The sequence below is a fragment of the Trichechus manatus genome, unplaced genomic scaffold (assembly GCF_000243295.1).
Source record: "Trichechus manatus latirostris isolate Lorelei unplaced genomic scaffold, TriManLat1.0 scaffold00045, whole genome shotgun sequence".
NCBI classification, from domain to species: Eukaryota; Metazoa; Chordata; class Mammalia; order Sirenia; family Trichechidae; genus Trichechus; species Trichechus manatus.
In genome coordinates this window covers 17,101,513-17,124,610 of record NW_004443981.1, presented here as the reverse complement: position 1 = coordinate 17,124,610, position 23,098 = coordinate 17,101,513, and the positions used below count along the sequence as shown (strand labels likewise).

Sequence of the window (23,098 nt, the reverse complement as noted above, 5' to 3'; positions counted from 1 at the left end):
AGCGCCTGCTTGGTGCCCATGACGGTGCCCCGTCCAGCCTTCGCCCCGGCACTGGGCGCTGCCCGCGAGGCCGCCCTGGGGCCCAGCACGGGGCCGCTGGGGGTCCTGCCCGACGCCGAGGGGGCCAGCGACCTCACGGAGGTGCTCAGAGCCCTCGCCCCGCCAGAAGCCAGGCTGCGGGCCTTGCCCCCTGCGACTGGGGGCTTGGGGGCCCCGATGCCTTTGGCGGGGCTGCCCCTGCAGGTGGGAGCAGGCCCTGGCGTGGGGCTGGTGGATGGCACCCCCAGCCTGGGTACGGCCCGGCCTGGCCGCCCAGCAGGCTCCCTGGCCCTGCCACCGCTGTGCGCCAGGCCTTCGGGCCGCTCGAGTGACGCAGGTGCAGCGGGACGGTGTGCAGCCTCAGCCTTGCCAGCCCGCCCCTTCAGGCTGGACGTGGCCCTGGGAGCAGGGTGGTCACCCCGACCGCTGGGCCTGGCCTCCTCTTCCCCTCGGAGGGCGGTGGCCACGGCAGCCCGAGTGAGGCCCACGGCCGGGGGAGGGGCCGGGCTGTTCTTGGGCTCCAGGCTGGACTTGCGCACGGGCGGGGCCGGGGGGACCACTCCGCCAGGCCTCAGGAGGGGACCGCTCTTGGGAGTGGTGCTCTTCTTGCTGGAGGTGGCCTTCAGGCTGCCCCAAGAGGCTGCGGCCTCAGCCGGCGTGTCCCCGCAGGACGCCGTGGGCGTGGTCACGCCCAGCGTGGTGGCGCCCCTCCGCAGTGGCGGAATCCGTGCCTCGGGCCGCCGTGCTGCTCTGGTGACCACTTCACACCCGTCCACCACCCTCTGGGAACACGCCGGCAGTGCTTGGGCGTCAGGCGGCCAGGGGGGGCCCACGGGCGGGCTGGAGGCCCTGCCGGCAGAGGCCGCCGGGACGGCGTCAGCCTCATCGGCACGGAGCAGCCACGGGTCCTCGAACAGGCCCTCGGGGCCCGGGGGGCTCTGGCCCAGGCGCAGGCCACCCTGTTGGCCTACAGCGGAGGTAGTCCTGGGTTTCCGGGGAAGGCTGGAATGGATGGTGTGTGCTGGGGGTGGACCCCGCGGGGACCCCGGCCGGGGCTCCCTGCCAGACCGGGAGGGGGCCACGGAGGCTGACTCTCCCAGGTGAGAAGCCCGAGCTGGGCTGTCCGATCTGCTTCGCTCTGGGAGCCCGAAGTTACCATCCTCTGGGGAGCCCTCTAGCGTGGGAGGTCCCCGAGGGCCGGGCCCTGCCAGCGACTCAGGGCTGAGAGGGTCAGGGCTGGCCCAGAAGGGGGGCTGCGGCGTGGGGCCTCGGCTGTCAGCCGCGCAGACGCTGACCTCGCTGAGCCAGGAGCTGATGGAGGAGCCATGGCTACCGACAGTCCAGGCCGCCTCATCCCAGAGCCCCCCAGGGCTGTCGGTAGCCTGCAAGGTGTAAGCGTCGAACTCATCATTGATGCTGCTGATGATGCTGACTGGCCGCGAGCCCGAGGCCAGGGCCTGCAGGGAGCAGTCGCTGCTGAAGCTGGCGAGGCTGGCAGGCCGGGGGCCGGCGAAGCCGCCCAGCGGCAGCTCCTCCACCACCGTGAACACCAGCTCGTCCTCCCCATTGAGCTCCACGGGCTGCTGCAGGGTCACCGTGGTGGTCAGCAGGCCCCGGTCCAGGCAGCGGCCTTGAGCCAGAAGGCGGGGGCAGCCCGCAGTGGGTGTCCGCACCGCGACGCATGTGCCCCCTCCCCCAGGCTCCTCTGGCTGGGGTAGTGGTGGAGGGGCAGGGCCAGGCAGCGGCCTTCTGCCCCCGGGGGCCTTGGCCGTCACGGGCACCTCTCTCTGGTCTCCCCGGGCGCCAGTCTTGGAGGGCTCAGGGGTGCCCCCGAGGGGATCTGGGCTGGGGCTGTCCAGAGGTATGCTGGCCGCGAGCCAAGCGCCTGGGGCCTTCCTAGGGGGTGCCGCCTCGGGGGGCTGGGGCTTCCGGGCCGCGCGGGCAGGGCTGGCCGGGGGCGCCGGGGGGCCCTCGCTGCCGTCGATGAACTCCAGTCTCTCCTGCAGCTCAGCGAAGGTGCTGCAGCGGAAGTGGTCGCAGTCAGCGTCCCGAGGACCCCCAGAGGTCCGGCGGCGGCCCAGCGCAGGAATGATGGGCACGAAGTCAGGGGGGCCCTCGTTGTCGCTGAGCTCGCGGTCCGACAGCGCCGCCCCCCCGGGCCCCACGTAGATGACGGTGTCACAGGACTGCTCACTGCTCGACGAGTAGTCGGGGTCGCCGGGTGCCCGGCGCTCGGGGTCCAGGGCCGCGGTGCGTGGGGGGCAGGGCCGCAGGGCCGGGTGTCGGCGGGCACGGCCCTCCTCGCACGAGCTCTCTCCGCCTGAAGAGCTGGACGCATACTGGGAGCGGGTGGGACCAGATCAGCGGCTAGCATCCCCTCCCCTTGCACCCTCCCCACCCCCACGAGCTCCTGGCAGGACCCTGCACCCCCCTAACAAACGCGGCGGCAGGAACTGTGTTAAAGAGGATCGCGTGCAAATAACGTGCCACAGACAGCTCATCGACCCCACAAGGACGACAGCGTGGACCGTGTCACAGCCAGGAAACGAGGGCTCGGTCTAGGACACGTGCCCACAGCCAACAGCCCAGACGCCTGACCAAGAGCGCCCTCCGACAGGCCTGCGGGGCATAGTGAGTCTTCCCAGCCTGGGGTAGGGGCAGGGCGGGCAGACAGAATAAGGCCTGGTGGGTCATTCCAATGGCCCACGCCCACCTGGGGCCGAGAGAGGCCGAGCGACTGCAGAGCCTGCGGAGGCGGAGGCCCGTGGCCCGACACGCTGCACTGGGACCCTGGCCCACCAACCTTGGCCTTCTTCCTGCGTAGGCGGTGGATGCGAGCGGCCAGCTGCACGGTGCTCAGTGTCTCAGCATGGTGGGCCGGTGCGTCCGAGATGTGTGCAATCATGGTGGTGCGGCCGTTGGTGGTGGCCAAGGACTCACGCAGCAGCATGGTCAGCCTGTGGTCCCTGGGGCCAGAGAGGGGCTCAGGCCAGGGTGGCGGGCAGGGTGCGAGGCTGAGCTGGGGCCCCCCAGGCTCTGGTCTGCACCACCTCCATCCCTGCTCCCTGAGGTCTGGGACCCCACCAGCCTGGACCAGCAGCGGCCGTTCTGGACACCCCTCTGCAGCCCCATGGAGCTGCCTCAGCTCCCCCCACCCCTGGACCCATCCCTCACCTGTAGGGCACGTGCTTGGCTCCATTGACCAGGGCCAGGATGACACTGCCCAGGGCCGACAGGGACAGGCACAGGGGGCCCCCAGCGGCCTCCCCGCCCCGGCTGGGTGCCGCCGCCTCGCAGCTGCCCAGGTCAATGAGGTGCAGGCGGCTTCGGCCCCCAGACACTGCAACCGAAGGGCAGGCAGTGAGCGCAGCCACAGGCACAGACCTACCACCACGGCGGGCCCTGGGGAGACCTCAGGGAGACCCCAGGGGACAGGTACCATCAAGGTGGACATCTTGGGGCAGGGGACGGGGTCAGGGAAGGTGGGATAAGGTGGGCCTACTTTCGGACAATATGCACACACACACTCACACCACCCGTGCGTGCAATGTACATGCACACAACACACACCTACACCACCTGTGAACATAACACACGTCTATGCACATGCACACACAGATACCATCACCCAAGCTCACACACACCACCCATGCACACACACCACCCGTGCACGCACACACACCATCCATGCACACACAAACCACCCGTGCACACACACCCCATCCGTGCACATACCATCGATGCACACACATACCACCCATGCACACACACACCATCCATGCATGCACACACACCACCCGTGCACGCACACACACCATCCATGCACACACAAACCACCCGTGCACACACACCATGCATGCACACACACCACCCCTGCATGCACATACACCACCTGGGCACACACACCGTCCATGCACACATACATACCACCCCTGCGTGCACACACATCCATGCACACACACACCACTCATGCACACACACACGACCCATGCATGCACATACACCACCTGTGCATGCACACACACCATCCATGCACACACCACCCGTGTGCACACACACCATCCGTACATGCACACACACCACCCGTGTGCACACACCATCCATACACACACACCACCCATGCACGCACACGGCACTCATGCACACACCACCCCTGCGTGCACACACACCACCCATGCGCACACACCATCCATACATGAACACACACCACCCGTGTGCACGCACACACCACCCATGCACACACACACCACCCATGCACACACAGCACTCATGCACACACCACCCCTGCGTGCACATACACCACCTGTGCACACACACCATCCATGCACACACACACACCATCTGTGCACACACACAACCACCCATGCACATACACAATCTGTACACACACCACCTGTGCACACACATGCACGCACACACATGCACACACACCCATGCACACACATAACCCGTGCACGCACAACCATCATGTATGCACACAAAGCACCCATGCACACCACCCCTGCATGCACACACACCACCCATGCACACATGCATACAGCCACCACCCATGCACACACTATCCATGCCCACACCACCCATGCACATACACAGTCTGCACACACACCACCTGTGCACTCACGGACACACATGCACATATACATGCACACATACATGCACACACCACCCCTGCACACACACACACCATCTGTGCATGCATGCACACACACCACCCTGTACGCACACACCACCCCTGCACACACACCACCCCTGCACGCACACACACCATCTGTGCATGCATGCACACACACCATTCCTGTACACACACACCACCCCTGCACACACACCACCTATGTACGCACATGCATACAGACACCACCCATGCACATATATACACATGCACACACACCACCCCTGCACACACATACATACAGACACCACCTATGCACACACACTATCATGCACACACATCACCCATGCATACGCACACCACCGATGCACATACACATCATCGGTGCACACACACGCACACACCACCCATGCACATACACAATCTGTACACACACCACACACGTGGACACATGCACACACATGCACACACACCACCCACGCATTCATAACCTGTACACATGCACACCACTCACGGACATACACCCACAGACGCACACACACACGCACACCATGCACACCAGTACTCCTGGGCCCATGGCACCTACTTCCGCCCCGGCCGCACTTCTCCATGCAGTACTGGTAGACGTGCAGCGTGAACAGCAGGTGGGAGCTGCGCCGGGCATCCTCGCCGCAGCCGGGTCGGCTGGAGCTGCGGGCAGCCAGGGCCGCATCCAGGTAGAAGGCTGCCCTCTCGGCTGTGGGCGCACGCAGCTCGCTCTGGTTCTGGAGCTGCAGCAGCAAGTGGGTGAGGCTCCCCAGCGGGCGGGCGGCACATCCTACCCACCCAACCGCCCTCCACAAGGAAACACGCGGGAGCTGGCGTACCTGTGCCCCGCAGACGGGGTCCTCCCACAGGTACCCGCCCGGGGACTGTGCGTCCTGGAGGCTGCCGGAGTCCAGGTCAGCCAGCAGGTCGCGCAGGCTCTGGTCGCGACCGCACACCTCCACAGCCGAGACGCGCACCGAGAAGCGGGTGCCCATGCGCTCCTTGCGCTCCTGGATGAGCTTGAAGAGCCAGGAAATGGCGCAGGGCACGACGCCCAGACTCTGGGGAGAGCTGTCCTTCCCGATCATGGTGTACGACTTGCCTGGGGGCCGTGCATGCGTCAGCACCCCAGGCTCGTGTGACAAGCGCAGAAGGGCCAACCTGGGGCCACTGAGACCCCAGGAGCCTCATCTGATCCAATCCAAGGCCTTCCAGGCCTGCAGTACCTCTGGCTTCCTCTCCAGAAGCCCTCAACCCACCCCGATGGAGCGCGACCCTCCTTCCCCACCCAGAGACAAGGACAAAGATGGCCAGGGGGCGGGGAGGGCAGCAGAATTATCTAGGGGATGGCAGCAGGAGCTTACCAAGCCTCGTGTGGCCGAAGGAAAAAATGCAGCCGTCAGCCCCACTGACCACAGCCTGCAGCACGTCAGCCACGGTCCCCGAGCAGACTTCTGCCTGGGGGTGGGGGGGGACACAGAGAATGAATGGGTGGTGCTGGGCCAAGGGGGCTGCAGCCTGGCTGTCCTCGTCACAGAGCGGTCAGCTCACAGAGCACTAGGCCGGCACACACGGGACCAAAGACACAGATCTCCCACGTGCACGTGCATGCACAAAGCACACACGGATAATACATGGAATGCACACAACACTTGCAGGATGTACCGACCAGGCACACGGCAGGTGGACATGCACACACGCACACAGAAATCACACACATACCGAAACACACAAAGTCACTCAGCCAGCATGGATGCACACACACAACACAGACCACAACACGTGGAGACACGCACACGAGCACACGGCTCCCGGCACCCATGGTGTGTCCCGGGTGAAACACCACTGCTCAGAAAGCCTAGTGCCAGGCTTCCTCTGGGCTCCTCTGCTGCCGGGGAGCCAGCAAGGGACAGTCGGAGGCCCCACCCTCCCGCCCACTTGTGGACACACCCGGAGGATGGCTGCAGAGGTCCGAGGGTCCATCCCACCCTTTGTTCGTCGTCACCCAGCGTGAGCACAGACCCAACCCCTACCCAGAGCCGGCGCCCCGCCCCATCCAGGAGGACCTGCCGCCCCTGCAGCACCTGCTCCGAGTCCTGGGGAAAGACAGCATCAAAGGCAAACATCCTGGGCACCGCGGCGGTGGCTGCACGCCGGGGGCTGGCACTGCTGGGGGGCCCAGCGGCCGGGTCATACAGGATCAGCTGCTTCTTCCTCGGGTCCACTTTCAGGAAGGACATGGACTCGGCCAAGTGCTGGGCGCCCTGCGAGGGCCAGATCCTCAGCGTGACTTTCACCTGGGGGGGGGTGAGGGGGCGGCACCTGAGCATCAGCGCGCTGCCCACCAGCCGCCTAATTACAGGGCAGGAGCCGCGTTGCGGTGCGTGGGCTGGCAGGCCAGGCCCCGGCACAGCCCACGCCACAGGAACGTGAGGGCCTGAGTGAGGTCAGCAAGGCCCAGGGCACCCAGGGGCAGAGGGACCAGTCCTCATGTGGGTGTCCTGGGAGCTTGTGGCAGCGAGAACGGCACACATGCACCCCAGTCCCCTGCTCCCCGGGAGAAGCAGTCACTGCTGACCCCCACCGGCCGCGACAACACGGGCGCTACCATTGGAAATGTGCTCAGAGAGGCTGCCATCTTGCTGAGTCATACAGCCTGAGAGCAGCGAGGGCCCTCCTGGGTCTCCAGACGCCCAGTCAGGCGCCCCCAGGACCTTGGCGCTCTCACCCCCTGCACATCTCAGTCCTCCCCAACCTGCCCCAGGTAGGGGATCTGACCACTGCCCCAGCCGAGGAGGCTGAGACGTGGGGGTCAGGTCCTGTGTTCCTTCGTCCACGCATTCATTCATTCACACATCATTCTTCCCTGCTGTGACTTCCAGCCAGATGGAACAGCAAAGCGAGGCTGGCCACAGTGCGAGCAGCTGCCGGTTCTGGGCCCCAAGGCTTAGCCCGCTCCCTGTCCTATTCCACACTTCCTCTCCACGGTCCCGAAGGGGGTCAGGCTCCAGGGGGCTGCAGCAGGAGAGCCAAGGCACAAAACCGGGGCTCCCGCCCTGCCTGGGCCCCAGGGAGGCTTCAGAGAGGGGGCTGCGTGCAGCAGGAAGGGCTAGAGTATGGGGGAGCAAGGGGTGGGAGCTGGGGGGCCGGAGCAGGCGGGCCTCAGGGCCGCCTGTGTGTGCTTTACGCCCGGGACAGTGAACTGGTGGGTTATTTCTTGTGTGTTTCCGACTGTCCCCGAGGCCTGCCAGCTCCATGGGGCAGGGCCCGACTTGGCCTCAGCTGTCCCCAGAGCTGGGACAGCGGCCTGCACACAGTAGGTGCTCAATAAACACTTAGTGACCAGTGACATCTTCAGTGTCGCCAAGAACACGGCACTGAGGGCTGAGCCCGGGCTGGGTGAGCGGCCAGGCGAGCGGCGTCATGCGGCAGACGCCCCTAACCCCATGTCCAGAGCAAGCACCCCACAAAGTGTCTGTTGTGCGAGGACGCCACGGGATTGGGGGTAGGCTGGGGCCGCCGCTGTCAGCCCAGGAGCAAAGCACCAGGTCCCATTTCCTGCCAGAGAACAGCGCCGTCCACGCATAGTTGAAATCTCCGAGTTCTCCACCCCGGTGTAAATCAAATTACCTGAGACTCATTTCAGAGCCAGTATTTTTCACGGATTTAATTGTAAGTGACAGATACATAACACCGGCAAAACTGGTTTACTGCGGGTAGTTCGCACGCGGCCCCTTCGACTCCCCTTCCGCGTACGGCAAATTGATATGCAGAACTGCCTGAGTGAGGAGTCCGCCGTCCTCCCGGGAGGAGCGTGCAGAAACGCTTTCCACTCTGCTCCTCAGAACCAACCGGGGCTCCGTGAGGAAAGAATCGATTCTCTTATTCCCCGATGACACGAACAGAACTATTTCATTTCCAAGCACCACCACAAAGCACACGAAGATGTGCACGTCCCAGTAATTTCTGACAATTTTTTTTTCTGCGTGAATTCTCCGCCACTTCAGGAGCCAAATGGGTTCTGTGGATTTGAGAGAACTCCTAGCGGGGGGAAGAGGCGCTCGAGAAGCCAGCGATTTTGCTCTCGATGAGAGACAGCACTGTCACTGGTGATGGGCTGCCCTCTGGAGCAGGGACATTAATCCCAGCGTGGGGGCTGCGGGCGAGGGGGGCGGCCAGAGGGGCCAGCCAACCAGCCTGAGGCCGGCCTGTCCTGACCAAGAGCGCTGGGCCATTGTCTGAGATCGAGAATCCTGTCATTATCTGGGAAATGGCAGGGTCTTTGCACGCGACAAGCACATCAAATCTCTCCTCTAAACGTTCAGATATCACAAAGCCTCAATGAATAGTTGCCTGGGAGGAAAAAACACATTTTGCATAAAAAAGGGCTTGTAGCACCAGGCAGGCGAAGGGGGAGGGGCGCCGCGGCACCCACGGAGCAAGGGATGTCTTTTTTAATACCACAACATGATGAATTATCTGAAGTAGCACATTACTGTCAGAAATGGAAGGTAATCTAACTTCTTTTCTCTGACAATATTAAACGCCTTTCAAGCGAGCATTTCTGACTATGTGGCGTCTGTGCTAATAGCAGCAGGAGCCAGAGGGGCAGGGTGGGGGGCTCCTGGCCTCTGGGAAGGGCCGCATGGTTGGAACTGCAGGGGAAGGCAGAGGAGTCTGTACAGAGAAGAAGGGAAAGCCCCCGAGGGAGGCGGTGGGGAGGCCGCCCCCTGAGTAATGATACACCACAGCAACAGGGAAGGTACCGCATGCTAACCCAGAAGCTGCCACCGCGGTAACCTCAAAGCCCCCCCGGGAGAGACAACTTCCCGACCTGCTGCAAACGGAGAAGCTGGGGGTCACAGGCAGGTGGGTCCCAGTCACAGAGGAAGACCCGTGGCCGGCTGGCCAGCAGTCTGTGGCCACAAGGCCCACCCACTGCAGCCGCCTGCCCACGGGTCTCAACTCGGCTCTCCACTGCCATCAGTGCCCGGCAGGCCAGGGCCCCAGCTGGTGAGGGTGGACGGCCGAGAGTTCGGGGTCAGGCAGGCCTGAGCCCTGTCTGTCCTCCACGTCCAGGAGACATAAGCCCCTCCCACCCCCTCGGGCCCTCAGCGCTGCCCAACACAGGGACCAGGCCGCAGTCACTCTGCAGACCTCCCGAGAGCCAGGAGCTGGGGCAAGATCGGTGTCACCAGGCGGCCGGTAACCTGGCCTTATTCCAGCCCTTGGGCTGGGCAGACGACGAGGCAGCCACACCAGGGCACGACCTTCCGGTGATCACCCAGGAGGACCCGGGGGGGCCAGGAAGTTCACAGTCCCCGCCATGGTGAGCAAGGCTAAGAGGAGAGAAGTGTGTCGTCCGGGGTCACGCGGCCAGTAGGGCCGCGCCAGGGGTGGGGAGACCCAGCTGGAGGTCCAGCAGAAGCACCGCGCCCACCAGGGTCTGGACCCGTCCTGAGCCATGGCCGCGCCCCCTGCAGGTGACCTCGGGGACTGCACCCCAACCCGCCAGCCACCAGGGCTATGAGAGGTGTCTGCCCACCTCCACACGCCCTGCCCACCCCCACAGGCTGCCTGGGCCCCACTCCCACACCGCATTCCCGAACTGGACCCTCCCTCAGCACCCACTGCCGCCCCAACAGCAGCCACCCCCACCTCAGGCTGGGACTGGGCCCTGAGGGCCACAGAGGGAGGGGGCTGCCTTTGGGAAGGGGCTGGGGGGCTGGGGGCCTCTGAGAGGGCAGCCACACCGGAGATTCCCAACCAAGCGCTGCCTTGGGTGGGGCCTCGGGGGGTTAAAGGCCCAGGTGGTGCTGACACTGGTCATCACAGTCGCCAGCACCAGGACGGAGACCCGGCCGAGCTGACCAAAATCCTCTCTAGCCAGGAGTCGGCCAGACAGGGCCAGGCCCCTCCCGCTCTGGGGCGCAGCCTCCCCACCTGAACCAAGGCGGCACCTGAATTGACGGGGCACACTTGTTCCTTTTTCTCAGGGTGTGGCAGGCTACGGCTGGGACCTGAGCTGAGGGGCCATAACCCCACCCCCGGCCCACCGCAAGGGCAGGAGGGCAGCCCCCAGCAGAGAAGCAAGGGGGCTCCTTTGATCACACCCCCCCCTGGACCTGGCTGCCCCCTACACATGCTCCCCGCACCGCTCTCTGCCCCCCAGCCTCAGTCTCCCCATCTGCAACCCACAGGCCACCCCCATCCAACCTGGGTTGAGAAAGTGGACCCCCCCTACCTCCAGCTGCCCCTCCTTGCCCCTTCTCAGACACCCCTGCCCCACCCTCAGGGTTACCCCCAACACAGGGCAGGGTCTACCTTTCCAACACCACCAGGGGTGTCCTTAGCCTTGGCGACCCTGAGCAGGCAGGGGGGCACGGGCGGCGGCCACAGCTGCAGGATGCCACTGAAGTCCGTGGGGTAGGTGGAGGCACCGCGGGTGGTGGGGGCCGGGGGTGGTGGCGGCGGCGGAGGGGGCTTCTTGCGCTTGGAGGCCAGGCTGAGCTTCTGGGCGGCCCTGGTGGGGAGAAGGGGGCTCAGCGTGGGCACTGGTACTGTGTTTGGTCCTGACGAAGTAACGCATTCCAGGCGTCCAGCACGGTGGTCTGCATACAGGAGGAGCTCAATAAATGCAGAACCCGCACCGTCCCACACACCTCACGCCCTCACCGCCCTCACCGGGAGCGAAGCAGCCATCCCTGCCCCCCGGCTCAGGTGCCAGCCCACCCTCCCGTCCGGGGCTGCTGGGAAGGCCTCTTCCCGCTCCCCTCCACCTGCCGCCCTGACCACCCTGCCCCTGCCCACGGCACCCACAGCATCCGGGACTTGCAGGAATGCAGATTCCCAAGCCCCACCCCAGACCCATGGAGAGCCCAGGCACCTAGGCTTTCACATGCCCTCAGGGGGATTCTGATGCAGGCTTGAGAGCCAACGATGCAGACAGCGGGAACGCCCAGCCTGCAGCGCACACGCACACAGACGGGCGTGACAATCACACACACAGATACACGGGCGCAAATGCACACACACATGCACGTACATGCGAGCACACACACACGTGGACATGCAACCATCACATGCACGTGCACACACCTGCACGCAGAGGCAGACACGTGAACACGCACACGGATATGCACACACAATCACACATGCACACACACAGAGGCATGTGAGCACACACACACGTGGATGTGTACACACAATCACACATGCACACACGTGCACGCACACAGAGGCATGTGAGCGCACACACAGACACACGCACACACAGAGCCACGCGCATGCACACGTGCTCACACACACTCTCCCTCACAAAACCCTCACAGCCCAGGTCTCTGTTCACGGATTCCTCCCAGGGACATGGTCCCCAAGCTCCACTCCCCGAGATTCATCAGTCCCCAGGGGCTTCTCTGCACCACCAGCCCCTCCCTGCCAGGATTGCCACAGTGTCCCAGCAGGCCCTGTGCGGCACCCCCAGCCCCCACCAGACAGTAGGCTTCCCAGGCTATGCTGCCCTCCCCGGCCTCCCCACCTCTGCCTGCACAGGCGACACCAGGGACCCCACGATGTGCTTCAAACACGGGGCCTGGTCTGCACTCGGGCTCCCGCGGCCAGGTGGTCAGGCCCGAGGTCTCGCCGAGAGGAGGTGGAGCAACTATGGGTGCCGCTGCGGGCCCTACACCCCAATTCCCACCCCTGGCTCCTTGGCCCCTGCCCGCCTCCCCTCAAAGTCCCCCGGGTTTCTCAAGCCTAAATTGTCTTCTCAAAGCGACCCCGAAGTGTCCAGCCGAACCCAGGGCGGCGGCCCAGATCCTCCCATGGCCCTCGGCGGTGCTTCCCACCCCCCTCCACGGGCTCCCACCGGCGTTTTGCTAAACTCCTCTTATCTTTAATAGGAGTTGTCTTTAAGGAGACCCCAGGGACAGCTTTTCTCCTAGTGAGGTGTCATCACGGAAAATAAAAGTAATCTACGATGCGAGGCGGCAGCCGATGGAGTAGCGCGGGGGCTACGGAGCCCGGGGCGCGCGGCGGAGGGGAGGGGAGGGGTGGGGCCGGCAGGGCCTCAGCGGAGCCCTCAGCCCGGGTACCTGGCCTCTGGCCACATCAGCGTCTGCCCTCAGATAGGGCCTGGGGCCCCAGAGCCCCCAGACCCCACAGACATCGTGAGCACGTCTGCCCCAGCAGACCAGAAGGTGTGGGCCAGCCTGGGTCCCCTGAGCCAGTTCACGGTCCTCCTTGCAGTCCTGTTGTTGCGTGCGGTGGAGTCGATTCTGACTCATGGTGACCCCATGTGACAGAGAACTGCCTCACAGGGGTCTAGGCTGTAATCGTTATGGAAAAATTGCCAGGTCTTTCTCCTGTGGAGCCGAGAGGTGGGCCAGGCTAACAAACAGCCATGGCCAGACGGGCCCCTGCCCAGCCCCCTGGGGCCCAGCGGGGTCACCGTAGGCAATGTCCATGCCACCTTCATACCCCGAGGTGGCCACTTACAGTCCAGTGGGGCAGGGGTGTCCTGAACTCACCTCAAGCCTCCAAGGGCAGGTGAGCCTGGGAGGACCAGGTGACATCAAGGCTGAAACCAAATCTGCAGGCTGAGGCCAGAAGGCCCATGGCTGCCAAGGAGCTGGGGTGCAGGCAGGCCTGGGCCCCAGTGCACCTGGGGGCCTGACGGTGGGGGTAAGGGAGGTGTCTTCCACGGGGCACACCCTGGCCCCAGGGCACCTGGACAGAGGCTGGACCGAGGCCTCTGAGCCCCTGCCAGGCCAGGAGGTAGATTCTACTGTGGCCTGACCCAACTTGGGCGCCTCCCTCTCCTGCCGGCCGGCCCCCAGGCGCTGCTTTACGGGCTCCCTCCCCAGCGTGACTCAAAGGTGCGTCACCGTTAGTGAGGCCTGGGGACGGCGCTTTCCCCTTTGATGGCGGTCAGCCTCCCTGGGAACCTGGGCGCGCCCATGGCCCACACCCACATCCCACTCGGGGCTGCGCGTTGCCCGGGAGGCCCTCAGCCTGTCAGGGGTGCAGACTGGTTCCTGAGCAGTGACGGAGGACATTGGGGGGGGTGGGGGACGCCAGGCCCACAGAGCGGGGAAAGGGAGACGTGGGCCGAGGCAGCTGCCACACTCGGGGGCCCACCAGGTGTCCGGGGTGACTGGGAGGTAAGGGCGCAGCAAGGAGTGTGCCAGGCCTGTAGTGGTCTCCCTCGGAAAGAAGGCTCGGGAGAGCAGGAGCTTTACCTGACAATGTACCCCCCTCATCCTCAGAAGACACCTCCGCCAGGAATCCTGCCCTGATGGCCCCGAGCTGGCCCCCAACATCATAGGGCCACCCCCTGCCCTGAGGGGGTGTTCCCCTGAACATCTCTTCTCCCAGGTAAACAGGACGCACACATGAATGAGTGAGTGGATGGATGAACGAATGAATGAACGAACGAGGGAGGGAGTGGGCTCCTCCCACTGGTCAGCCCTTCACCACCATCCCGCAGGGCCTTCCCCGGCTCACTGCCCTGGCCGCCGAGTCACGTAAACAGAAAGGAAGTTTTCTGCCTTTGTGCAGAGAAAGCTGCCTCCCCGACCAGAAGGGGACCCCACAGTGGCTGGCCTGATGGCAGAGCCTGAATCACCACGACACGCACGGGCCTGTCCAGGCGTGTGAGGGTCAGTTAAGGCCAAGTCAGTGCTTCCTAACTGCTAGGATGCGGCTGCCCCTGCACCCACCCTCGGGGTCCCGAGATCCCCCAGAGTCTCCATCCCAGTGCCAGGGGTGGAGGGGGGCCGTCCATCAGCTATGAGGGACTCTGGCCCCCAGCCACTGGTGTCTGCACCTCCCCGATGCTCCAGGACAGGTCTAGGGGCTGGGTTCCAGGTCAGATGGGGTGGGGGAGGGCTGCTGAGACTACAGCACCCCAGCGTGGATGGAGGGAGTAGGGGGGACACAGAGCAAGAGACACAGAGCAGGGGGGACACAGAGCAGACGGACACAGAGCAGGGGTGACACAGAGCAGGGGGTGACACAGAACCGGGGGGACACAGAGCAGGGGGGACACAGAGCAGGGGGACACAGAGCACGGGGGACACACAGCGGGGGGACACAGAGTAGGGGGACACAGAGCAGGGTGAGACACAGAGCAGGGGGACACAGAGCAGGGGGACACAGAACAGGGGGGACACAGAGCAGGGGGACACAGAGTGGGGAGGGACACAGAGCAGGGGGGACACAGCTGGAGGACACAGAGCAGAGGGGACACAGAGCAGAGGGACACAGAGCAGAGGGACGCAGAGCAGAGGGGATACAGAGCAGGGGGACACAGAGTGGGGAGGGACACAGAGAAGGGGGAGACACAGAGCTGGAGGACACAGAGCCGAGGGGACACAGAGCAGGGGGACACAGAGTGGGGAGGGACACAGAGAAGGGGGAGACACAGAGCTGGAGGACACAGAGCCGAGGGGACACAGAGCAGGGGGACACAGAGTGGGGAGGGACACAGAGAAGGGGGAGACACAGAGCTGGAGGACACAGAGCCGAGGGGACACAGAGCAGGGGGACACAGAGTGGGGAGGGACACAGAGAAGGGGGAGACACAGAGCTGGAGGACACAGAGCAGAGGGGACACAGAGCAGAGGGACACAGAGCAGGAGACAAAGAGCAGGGGGGACACAGAGCAGAGGGACACAGAGCAGAGAGACACAGAGCAGGAGGGACACAGAGCAGGGGGGGAAACAGAGCAGGAGACGAAGAGCGGGGGGACACAGAGCAGGGGGACACAGAGCAGGGGGACACAGAGCAGACAGAGCAGGGGGACACAGAGCGGGGGGACCCAGCGCAGGGGGGACACAGAGCAGGGGGACCCAGCGCAGGTGGGACACAGAGCGGGGGGACCCAGCGCAGGGGGGACACAGAGCAGGGGGACCCAGCGCAGGTGGGACACAGAGCAGGGGATACAGAGCTGAGGGGACACAGAGCAGGGGGACACAGAGCAGAGGGGACACAGAGCAGAGGGGACACAGAGCAGGGGGACCCAGAGTGGGGAGGAACACACAGCAGGGGGGACACAGAGCTGGAGGACACAGAGCAGAGGGGACACAGAGCAGAGGGACACAGAGCAGGGGGACACAGAACGGGGACACAGAGTAGGGGGGACACAGAGCAGGGGGACACAGAATGGGGGGACACAGAGCAGGGGACACAGAGCAGGGAGTGTGAGTAGGGGAGTGGGGGGCAGGAGTGCAGGGAAACACTGAGGCCCTGTGCTGGGGACACTGGGACACAGGGTGCAGACACAGGGCCCTGTATTGGGCACTGGGGGCCCGAGAGACAGCACAGTGCAGGCCCTACCCTGGCCTGGGGTCACCTGGGAGGGCCGGAATGAAGGCACTCGGGAGAGACAGAGGAGACTGCAGAGGCGGGGACATGGGCAGGACAGGAGGGGCCCAGAGCTGGTGGGAGGCAGCGGGGGTGGGGGTGGTTACGCAGTAGGGAGTGGGAGGGCTTAGAAGGAGGAGGCTCAGAGCCCCCGGAGGAAATGTGGTGAGGGGTCTCCCAGCCCACAGGGTGTCCTTCCAGAAACACCTTGCTGAGAGCAGAGTGCCGAGCTTTGCGGCCTTGGGCCCCATGAGCTGGCGCAGGCCCCGCCCTCTGGTCAGGGAGCTCAGTCCGCACCCCACAAGATGGCGTGACCTGGGCACTCAGCCCCCAGAGCCGCCCCACACCTTCCCACACAAAATAAGGGTCAGGGCTGCTGGGGGTCGCCGGGAGGGTCTGAGGTCACGGGGAGCGCTCCAGCGCCGGTGGCAGAGCCCAGATTCACCCAAGACTGAGGGGCTCCAGAGCCCCAGTTGGGACTCCACCCCACTCTGCTCCACCTGGCAAGCCTCACCCACCAGACTCCTATTCAACCCTCAAAGCCCACCTGTGGCCACAGCACCGGGGCAGCACTCTGCTCTGTCCCTCCTCCTGTCTCACGCTGCCATCAAAGGCAGACCCCATCACTGCCTGGAAACTTCAAGGGCAGACGTGGGCGGGGTCAGCTCTGCCCCTCCAGGTCCTTAGTGGGGGGTGGGGTACCCAGGAGAGTGTATGTGTCCGGAACAAACCTTGGCCCCAAGGGGGCCCAGGGGCTGCCATTCTCTCTGTGGTCTCTGGACAAACCCCTTCCCCTCTCTGAGCTGCAGTCCCCTCCCCACAAAGCGAGGGGAGGGGATGATTACAGATACTGCCAACTCAAAAGGCCCCCAACTCAACCCAAGCAAGCTCACTGGGCCCACTGGGGGCCAGCTTCTGGGTGGCCACAAGCACCCCCATCATCACGCCTGAGGCACACCTGGGGAAGCTGCCTCCCAGGCCCAGCCTGGTTTCAGGGCCGCTCATCGCTGGTTTCTATGGAAACTTCCCAAGGTCAGCGGAGCCCCCGGCTCAGCTCCCAGACAAAGGCAGAGAGGGCTGCTGCTGCTGGGTGGGCAAATGAGCCGCTGTGGGGACCCCAGCTTTCCTCATGCCTCTCAGCCAGATGGCCCTCACCAGGCATCTGGGCGGCCCAGGAACTTGGGGCCATGGGGCTGCCCCCACTTGGAGAAAGCCTCAGCTTGACATCCTCCCACGGCAGGTGGGGACAGTGGCCCCCACAGCCCCGGTGCAAAGCTGTTTCCAATGTGACACCCTGGAGCTGGGACCCTGGGGGTACAATTCCAGGCTGCACTGGCGTTGCCCCTTTGCCTTACGCCCCACACCCTCCTGCTGCCAAAGGCCCCAGGACCCCCGCCCAGCCCTGCACCTAATTGAGCCGCGGGCCGGCTGCAGCCGCATTAGTGATTCCCGGCCATGCTCCAACAAGGCGGGGCGCTCGTCAGCCGCGGCGACAATGCCCTAATCGTATGCCCTGTCACTCCCCAATCAGCCCGCAGTCCCCCGGGCCAGCGCTGATAAGGCGCCTGTGCGCCCGCCTGGCCCAGCGGGATCCACGGACAAGCTGATGGCCAGTCGCTTATCAGTCCCGGGACGCTGCTAATGGGACAGTGACCCGAGCCAGGCCTGCCATTACCGCTCATTAGCCACGATTACATCCTTTAATCCCCAGCCCTGCACGCCTGGGAGAAAAGAGGAGGCCACCTGGGTCTGAGAACCCCAGGGCCCCGGCCGGGGTGGGGAGGGGGCCTGCTCTGCCCATGCCGTCCCTGGCACAGCCTTGTCCACACCCAGCCAGCTCAGCCAAGGACTTGTGCCCGAGGAGCATTGGACTCTGTATTCTGGGGCACCCGGAGAGGGTCACGCCCACCCACCCAGAACCCACTGTGGGTTAGGGACATGCAGTGCAATAGCCGTGGTCACCCCCAACGTGGGACGCTCCTGGACGCTGGAGAACTAGACCTCCCAGTGAGGAGGGCAGAGGGTGCTTCGGAATGTGCCGGAAGACGAGAGCGGCTGTGGGCTCTTGGTGCAGGCCAGCCCTCCAGGATGCCTCCCTCTCCACCTCCCCGGCCCGGCCCCCAGGGACACCCCCACTTCCTGCCCTCCGTGCTCCCCCACTGCAGTGGGAGCTGCCCGGGGCTGCATCCACCTCACCTCTGCTCCTTCCCTGTACTGGCCCCCATCCCCCCTGCGGCCCCGTGAGCGTCCTCACCCGAGGCCAGGCCTGTCCTAGGTGGTCACCACACCTCACAGCCACTCTTGGGGGTAGACGCCCACTTTACAGGTACGAAAACTGAGGCACAGAGAGGTTTAGGGACTCACCGAGGTCAGACACGGTGGAGACTGGGTTCAAACCGAGGACGTTCCCAGCAACTGGCCATGAAGCCTCCCGTTGGCAAGGGGTCCCCACCAGGGCAAGAGGCATCTGGATGCCGCTGAGAGGCTCAGGACAGACGCTGCTCTTCCTCGCTGGCCACCCAGTCGGCCCACACGCCTCTCCCCATCGCTCCTCCCGGCCCCTCACTCAGCATCAGGAGAAGCCCCGGTCTCCAGGGAAGTTCGCAGGCCACCCCAGGTCAGGAGCCCCGGGTCCCCACCCGCTGCCGGTTTCCGAACCGCCTGAGCCAGCCGGAAGGCCAGAGCGCACCTGAGGAAGAAGGAGGCCGCGGCCGACGGTCCTGCAGAACCTGCCGCCGTGGGGGCCGGGGTGACCAGGGCTGTGGTACAGGCCCCGCCGAGGCCCCACGCCTGTGACACACCGTCGGGGTCCGATGTGGGGGGGCCGTCTCTGACCGTCTCCGCCACCGCCACCGCGGCCACTGCCGCCTCCGCCTGCAGGGAAGACGAGAGGCCCCGTGAGGGACAGACGAGCAGCGAGAGCCTCCCATGGCGGGAGAATGGCCGCGGGCACCTCCCACTCAGAGGCCTGTGTCCCCGCACCCAATCTCAGGGCCCCCACCCTCAGGGCCCTTCACCAGAGTGGCTGGAGGACCCCAGAAATCACAGCTGGAGACAGGGGACCAGCGGGGAGGGGGTGTGCCTGGTCCCAAGCCTCCCGCCCACTCACCAGCCTGCTCACATCTGGGTACTGCAGTGGAGCCCAGTGGGGTACAGCCCTGCCAGCTGGGGGTGAGGGTGCACACGCTGGGCTGGGCACCGTGGAGAGAGGGGACGTAGGTGGGCGCCCAAGGGCACCAGGACCCAGGAGGTCCCCTGACTTCCTGCCCTTCCCCCCCAGTTTCAGAGCTGCGGGGACCCCAGAGGTCAAGACGGCCAGACGCAGACCCTTGCACCCCTCGTCCCCGGCCAGCCATCTGGGAGCACCAAGAGGCGTAATTAGGAGGAGCCCACAATAAATATTTGTCGCGAGCCCTAACTGCTCCATGTATGGCAATCTATGACGTTTCCATCATCTGAAATACTACTCTGGCATTTGCAACTAATTAGCTAAAATAAATTCCAGAAACGGAGACAGCCTCATAATGAAGCACAAATGTAATTAAATGCCCCAGACGGGCGCCGGCAAACTCCAGGCCCGGCCGCCCTATATTTCGTCCTATAGGGACGTGTCAGCCCGGACCCCAGGCCCGTGCCACGAAGCCACCCTGAGCCTCAGGCCTGGCCCTAGGGCAGGGGGCTGGGGGAAGCAGCCCCTGGGGGGCAGGAAGGCATCCTGCCTCAGCAGGGTCACCCTCGGTACCCCTTCCTCAATGACCCTGTCCCAGCCCACCAATGCTCCCGGCACTCATCCCGGTCACTGGGGGCACCTCAGCTCTGATCGGTCCTGAGTATTCAAGGGACGACCCTCCTGGCAGAGCGCAGGGACCCCACACAGACAAGGCTCAGGCTGCATATGACCTGTCTGGTGGCCTGGGGGTGATAGCCAGGGTGGTACCACGCTCGGGGCTCAGCGTCCTTGGGGTCTCCCAAGCGACCCAGCCAGAGACTAGGGCGGTTCATCAGCAGAACGAGCCGCTGGGCCCAGCTTCCCAGCTCTCCGCAGCGGGGGTCCCACCCCTGCCCCCAGCCCTCCCAGCCCCCACAGCCAGTATTGTTCTCAAGTCACTCTTGGGGTACAAAGCAGAGCTGTGTCTGCAAGACAGCTCCACAGGGAGCCCTACAGGCGATACGGACGTCGAGCACACCCATGGCCCCTGCCCCCGGTCCCCAGGACACCGGCCACCCCCCAGAGCCACTAGGACAGGAGGCAGCAGTCAGAGAAGGCAGGGCTGGACAGCCCAGGGCCTCACCTGCCTCTGCTGTCTGCAGCCCAGGCCCTCAGTACATGCGCCAGCACCCCACACCCCCACCTCAGCCTGGAAGGCTGGGCTGCACGTCTCAGGAGGAACTCCTACTCACCCCTCAGAACCCAGCCGAGCCAGCCCTCTCCTTCTCAGGCACTCCCTGCCCTGGCCCCGGTGCCCTGCCTGGCCTCCCCCAGCCCTCTGACCTCTCCTGGGCTCGACCCTGACTGTGTCCTGCTCTCACCAAGGAGCAGGGCCATCCTCGATTCCAAAGCCCTGTGCACACCCATTCCACCCCCAGGAGCAGCCGGTGTGAGCCAGGAGCCCAGGAGCCCCCCAGGGCACTCACTGTCCTGCCCGGCCTCCTGCCACCCTTCTGTCTGGCACTCAGTAGGTATTCAATGCACCAAAACCCTCTCCAGAGCTCAGCCTGGCAGGGACGGCTGCCTGGACAGCCCTGCCCGCAGCCGGGAAGAGAGCCGACAGCTGGGGACACGGGGGGTACCAGCCCGCAGGGACGCTCAGGAGGAGGGTCAGCCCGGCCAAGACTGGGCACCGAGGGTGAGAACGTGGTTCTTCCACCATGTGGCCACAGAGGCCTGGGGGCCCGCGGGTGTGGACGCATAGCTGTGCACCCCCGACCCCCGTACACAGGATGATTTGATGTCCCCTGTCCTGGGAGGTCAAGTCCCTCTTTATCACTTAGCACACGTGTGCTCTGTGGAACGCTCACTCCTTTGTCACACAGAGCGGAGCAGGACAGAACGAATTAAAGTTACGACGTGCTGATGTCCACCACCACGGCCGGCGCCCCTCGGAACAGTGACAGGTTGGGCTGGGCATCCCTGGGTGCCACTGCGGGCAGCGCTGCACGGAGTCACCCTGGTACTCTGAATGGGCTCCTGCCAGCCCCTAGGGGGGACGCACCCGGGGCCCTGGGACAGCTCGAATGACACTGTCCAAAGGAGGCATCCCAGTGCCCCCCGGACAGTGGGGGCCGAGGCGGGGAGGTGACAGCGGGGGCAGAGCCGTGCCCCAGTGCTGCACCACAGCCCTACCCGGCCCCTCCCAGACGTGCAGGCATCTCCGCCTCCAGCCGGAACGTTCCAGCACCGGCCGGCATCCGTGCACACCGGCTGAGTGCCACACTGACCTGTCTCAGGAGGTCCTGCGCACTCCTGGCTCCGCCGCCATCCCCACGCGCTGCTGGGACGCGGCTCCGTCGGTCGGAACGGCCCCGGCCGATCCCTGCCGGAAGCAGAACCCAAGCATGCCGAAAGAAGCCGTTTGGCAAGCGAGAGGTGGAGGGAGGAGGGTGGCGGCAAGAAGGGAGACCACATGTGGAGAGGAGAGAGGGGGTCACGGGGGTGGGGGGGCGGCCAAACAAAACGAGATGGAGGCTCACAAGCAGCAACGAAAGGAAAAGCAGGAAGAGAAGGTGTCAGCAGGACCGGACCCACGCCCTACAGAACCCACACCGCGTGGCCCGCACCCACGCCCTGCAGAACCCACACCGCGCGGCCCGCACCCACGCCCTACGGAACCCACACCGCGCGGCCTGCACCCAAGCCCCCGACCCACAGAACTGACACCGTGGAACCTGCTACGCGGGATCCCTGACCCCATCTTAAGGGAACCCCACTGGCCTGTGTGGGTCCTGGGGGTTCATGGAACACAGTTTGGTAAATGCCACACTAAGCACTTTCTGGGGAGCTCCACCCTGGATGCTGTCTCTGCGGACTCTGGACCTCACGGAGCTGTTTCGTGCAGAAAGGTGGGGGAGAGCAGAAGGTGGGAGGTGGGGTGCTGGGGAAGGCTGGTGCTGAGCGGCCAGGGCAACCAGGAGCAAGGGGTGGACACAGGGCTGAAGGCACAGCTGGGTCAGTCGGGAGGGGCCTCGAATGCCGGCCCCACCCCTGCAAGGAGGGAGAGGATGGGACTGCCTTGTGAGAATGTTCTGGGACCTCACTACGACAGACACGCCCCCTCCCCCCGAAACTCTGACTCCTGAGGGCCTCAGGGTGTGGACTCCTGGGTCAGGACTGCCCTTCCCCTGCAGGGGCCCCACATGGGGGAGGGCACTGCCCACCCTCCACTCCACGGGCAGGTAAACTGAGGCAACAGCACTGGAAGTACCAGGGAAAGCCAGGGCGCAAGGCCGACCCAGCTCCCTCCACCATCCACCCTCCAGGCCAAGCCCGAGGATGAGGATGGCGGTCACCCCCCAGGGCTCGTGGCGGGAAGCCAGGCTTGCACAAGGGGGGGGCAGCAGGGTACTGAGTGTGGAGGAAAACCCTGGAGATGACCTCACCTCCACTGCCTGGGCCAGGCCGGCTGCAGCGCCTCCGCCAGGAAGTCCCCCCAGGCTGGGCTCGCTCAGCCCCAGCCCACACGGCCCAGCTGGAGTCCTCCATGCCTGGGGTCCCCTCCCTGGATCACAGCTAGGAGGTTTGCTGGACCTCAGGCAGCCAGCCCCATTCCTAAGTCACACGCAGACCCCTCAGCGTCCAGCGGCCCCTGCGGCATCAGGCTGCATGCCCCACACTGTGTCACCTCTGCAGCCCTCCCTCACTGTCCACTGCCCCTCAGAGTGTCCCTGGAGCCACCATACACCCTCTGGGCTCTGAGAAAGGACATCCTGTGGCCAGGCCCCTCCAGGCCCGTCTCAGACCTGCAGGCCCAAGGGATCCTCAGTGCCCACACACACTGGTCCCGGCCAAGGCCCAGGTCCTGGCAGGCCGGGAGCCACGGGGCCCTCACGGCCCACTCTCAG

At 64.9% G+C, this 23,098-nt stretch overlaps 1 protein-coding gene across 1 annotated transcript in view; it reads right to left on the bottom strand.

Moving 5' to 3' along the window:
- The window catches only part of KIF26A (kinesin family member 26A), a 42,095-nt gene that overhangs the window by 2,647 nt on the left and 16,350 nt on the right, over positions 1–23,098 (bottom strand). Inside the window, exons 4-12 of the mRNA XM_004376803.1 lie at positions 18,729–18,913; positions 11,000–11,198; positions 6,760–6,972; positions 6,040–6,133; positions 5,515–5,777; positions 5,235–5,418; positions 3,214–3,379; positions 2,843–3,005; positions 6–2,378 (exon numbers count right to left, since the gene is read on the bottom strand). Coding sequence (XP_004376860.1) covers positions 6–2,378; positions 2,843–3,005; positions 3,214–3,379; positions 5,235–5,418; positions 5,515–5,777; positions 6,040–6,133; positions 6,760–6,972; positions 11,000–11,198; positions 18,729–18,913 — 3,840 coding nt within the window. The remainder of the gene's footprint in view (positions 1–5; positions 2,379–2,842; positions 3,006–3,213; positions 3,380–5,234; positions 5,419–5,514; positions 5,778–6,039; positions 6,134–6,759; positions 6,973–10,999; positions 11,199–18,728; positions 18,914–23,098) is intronic.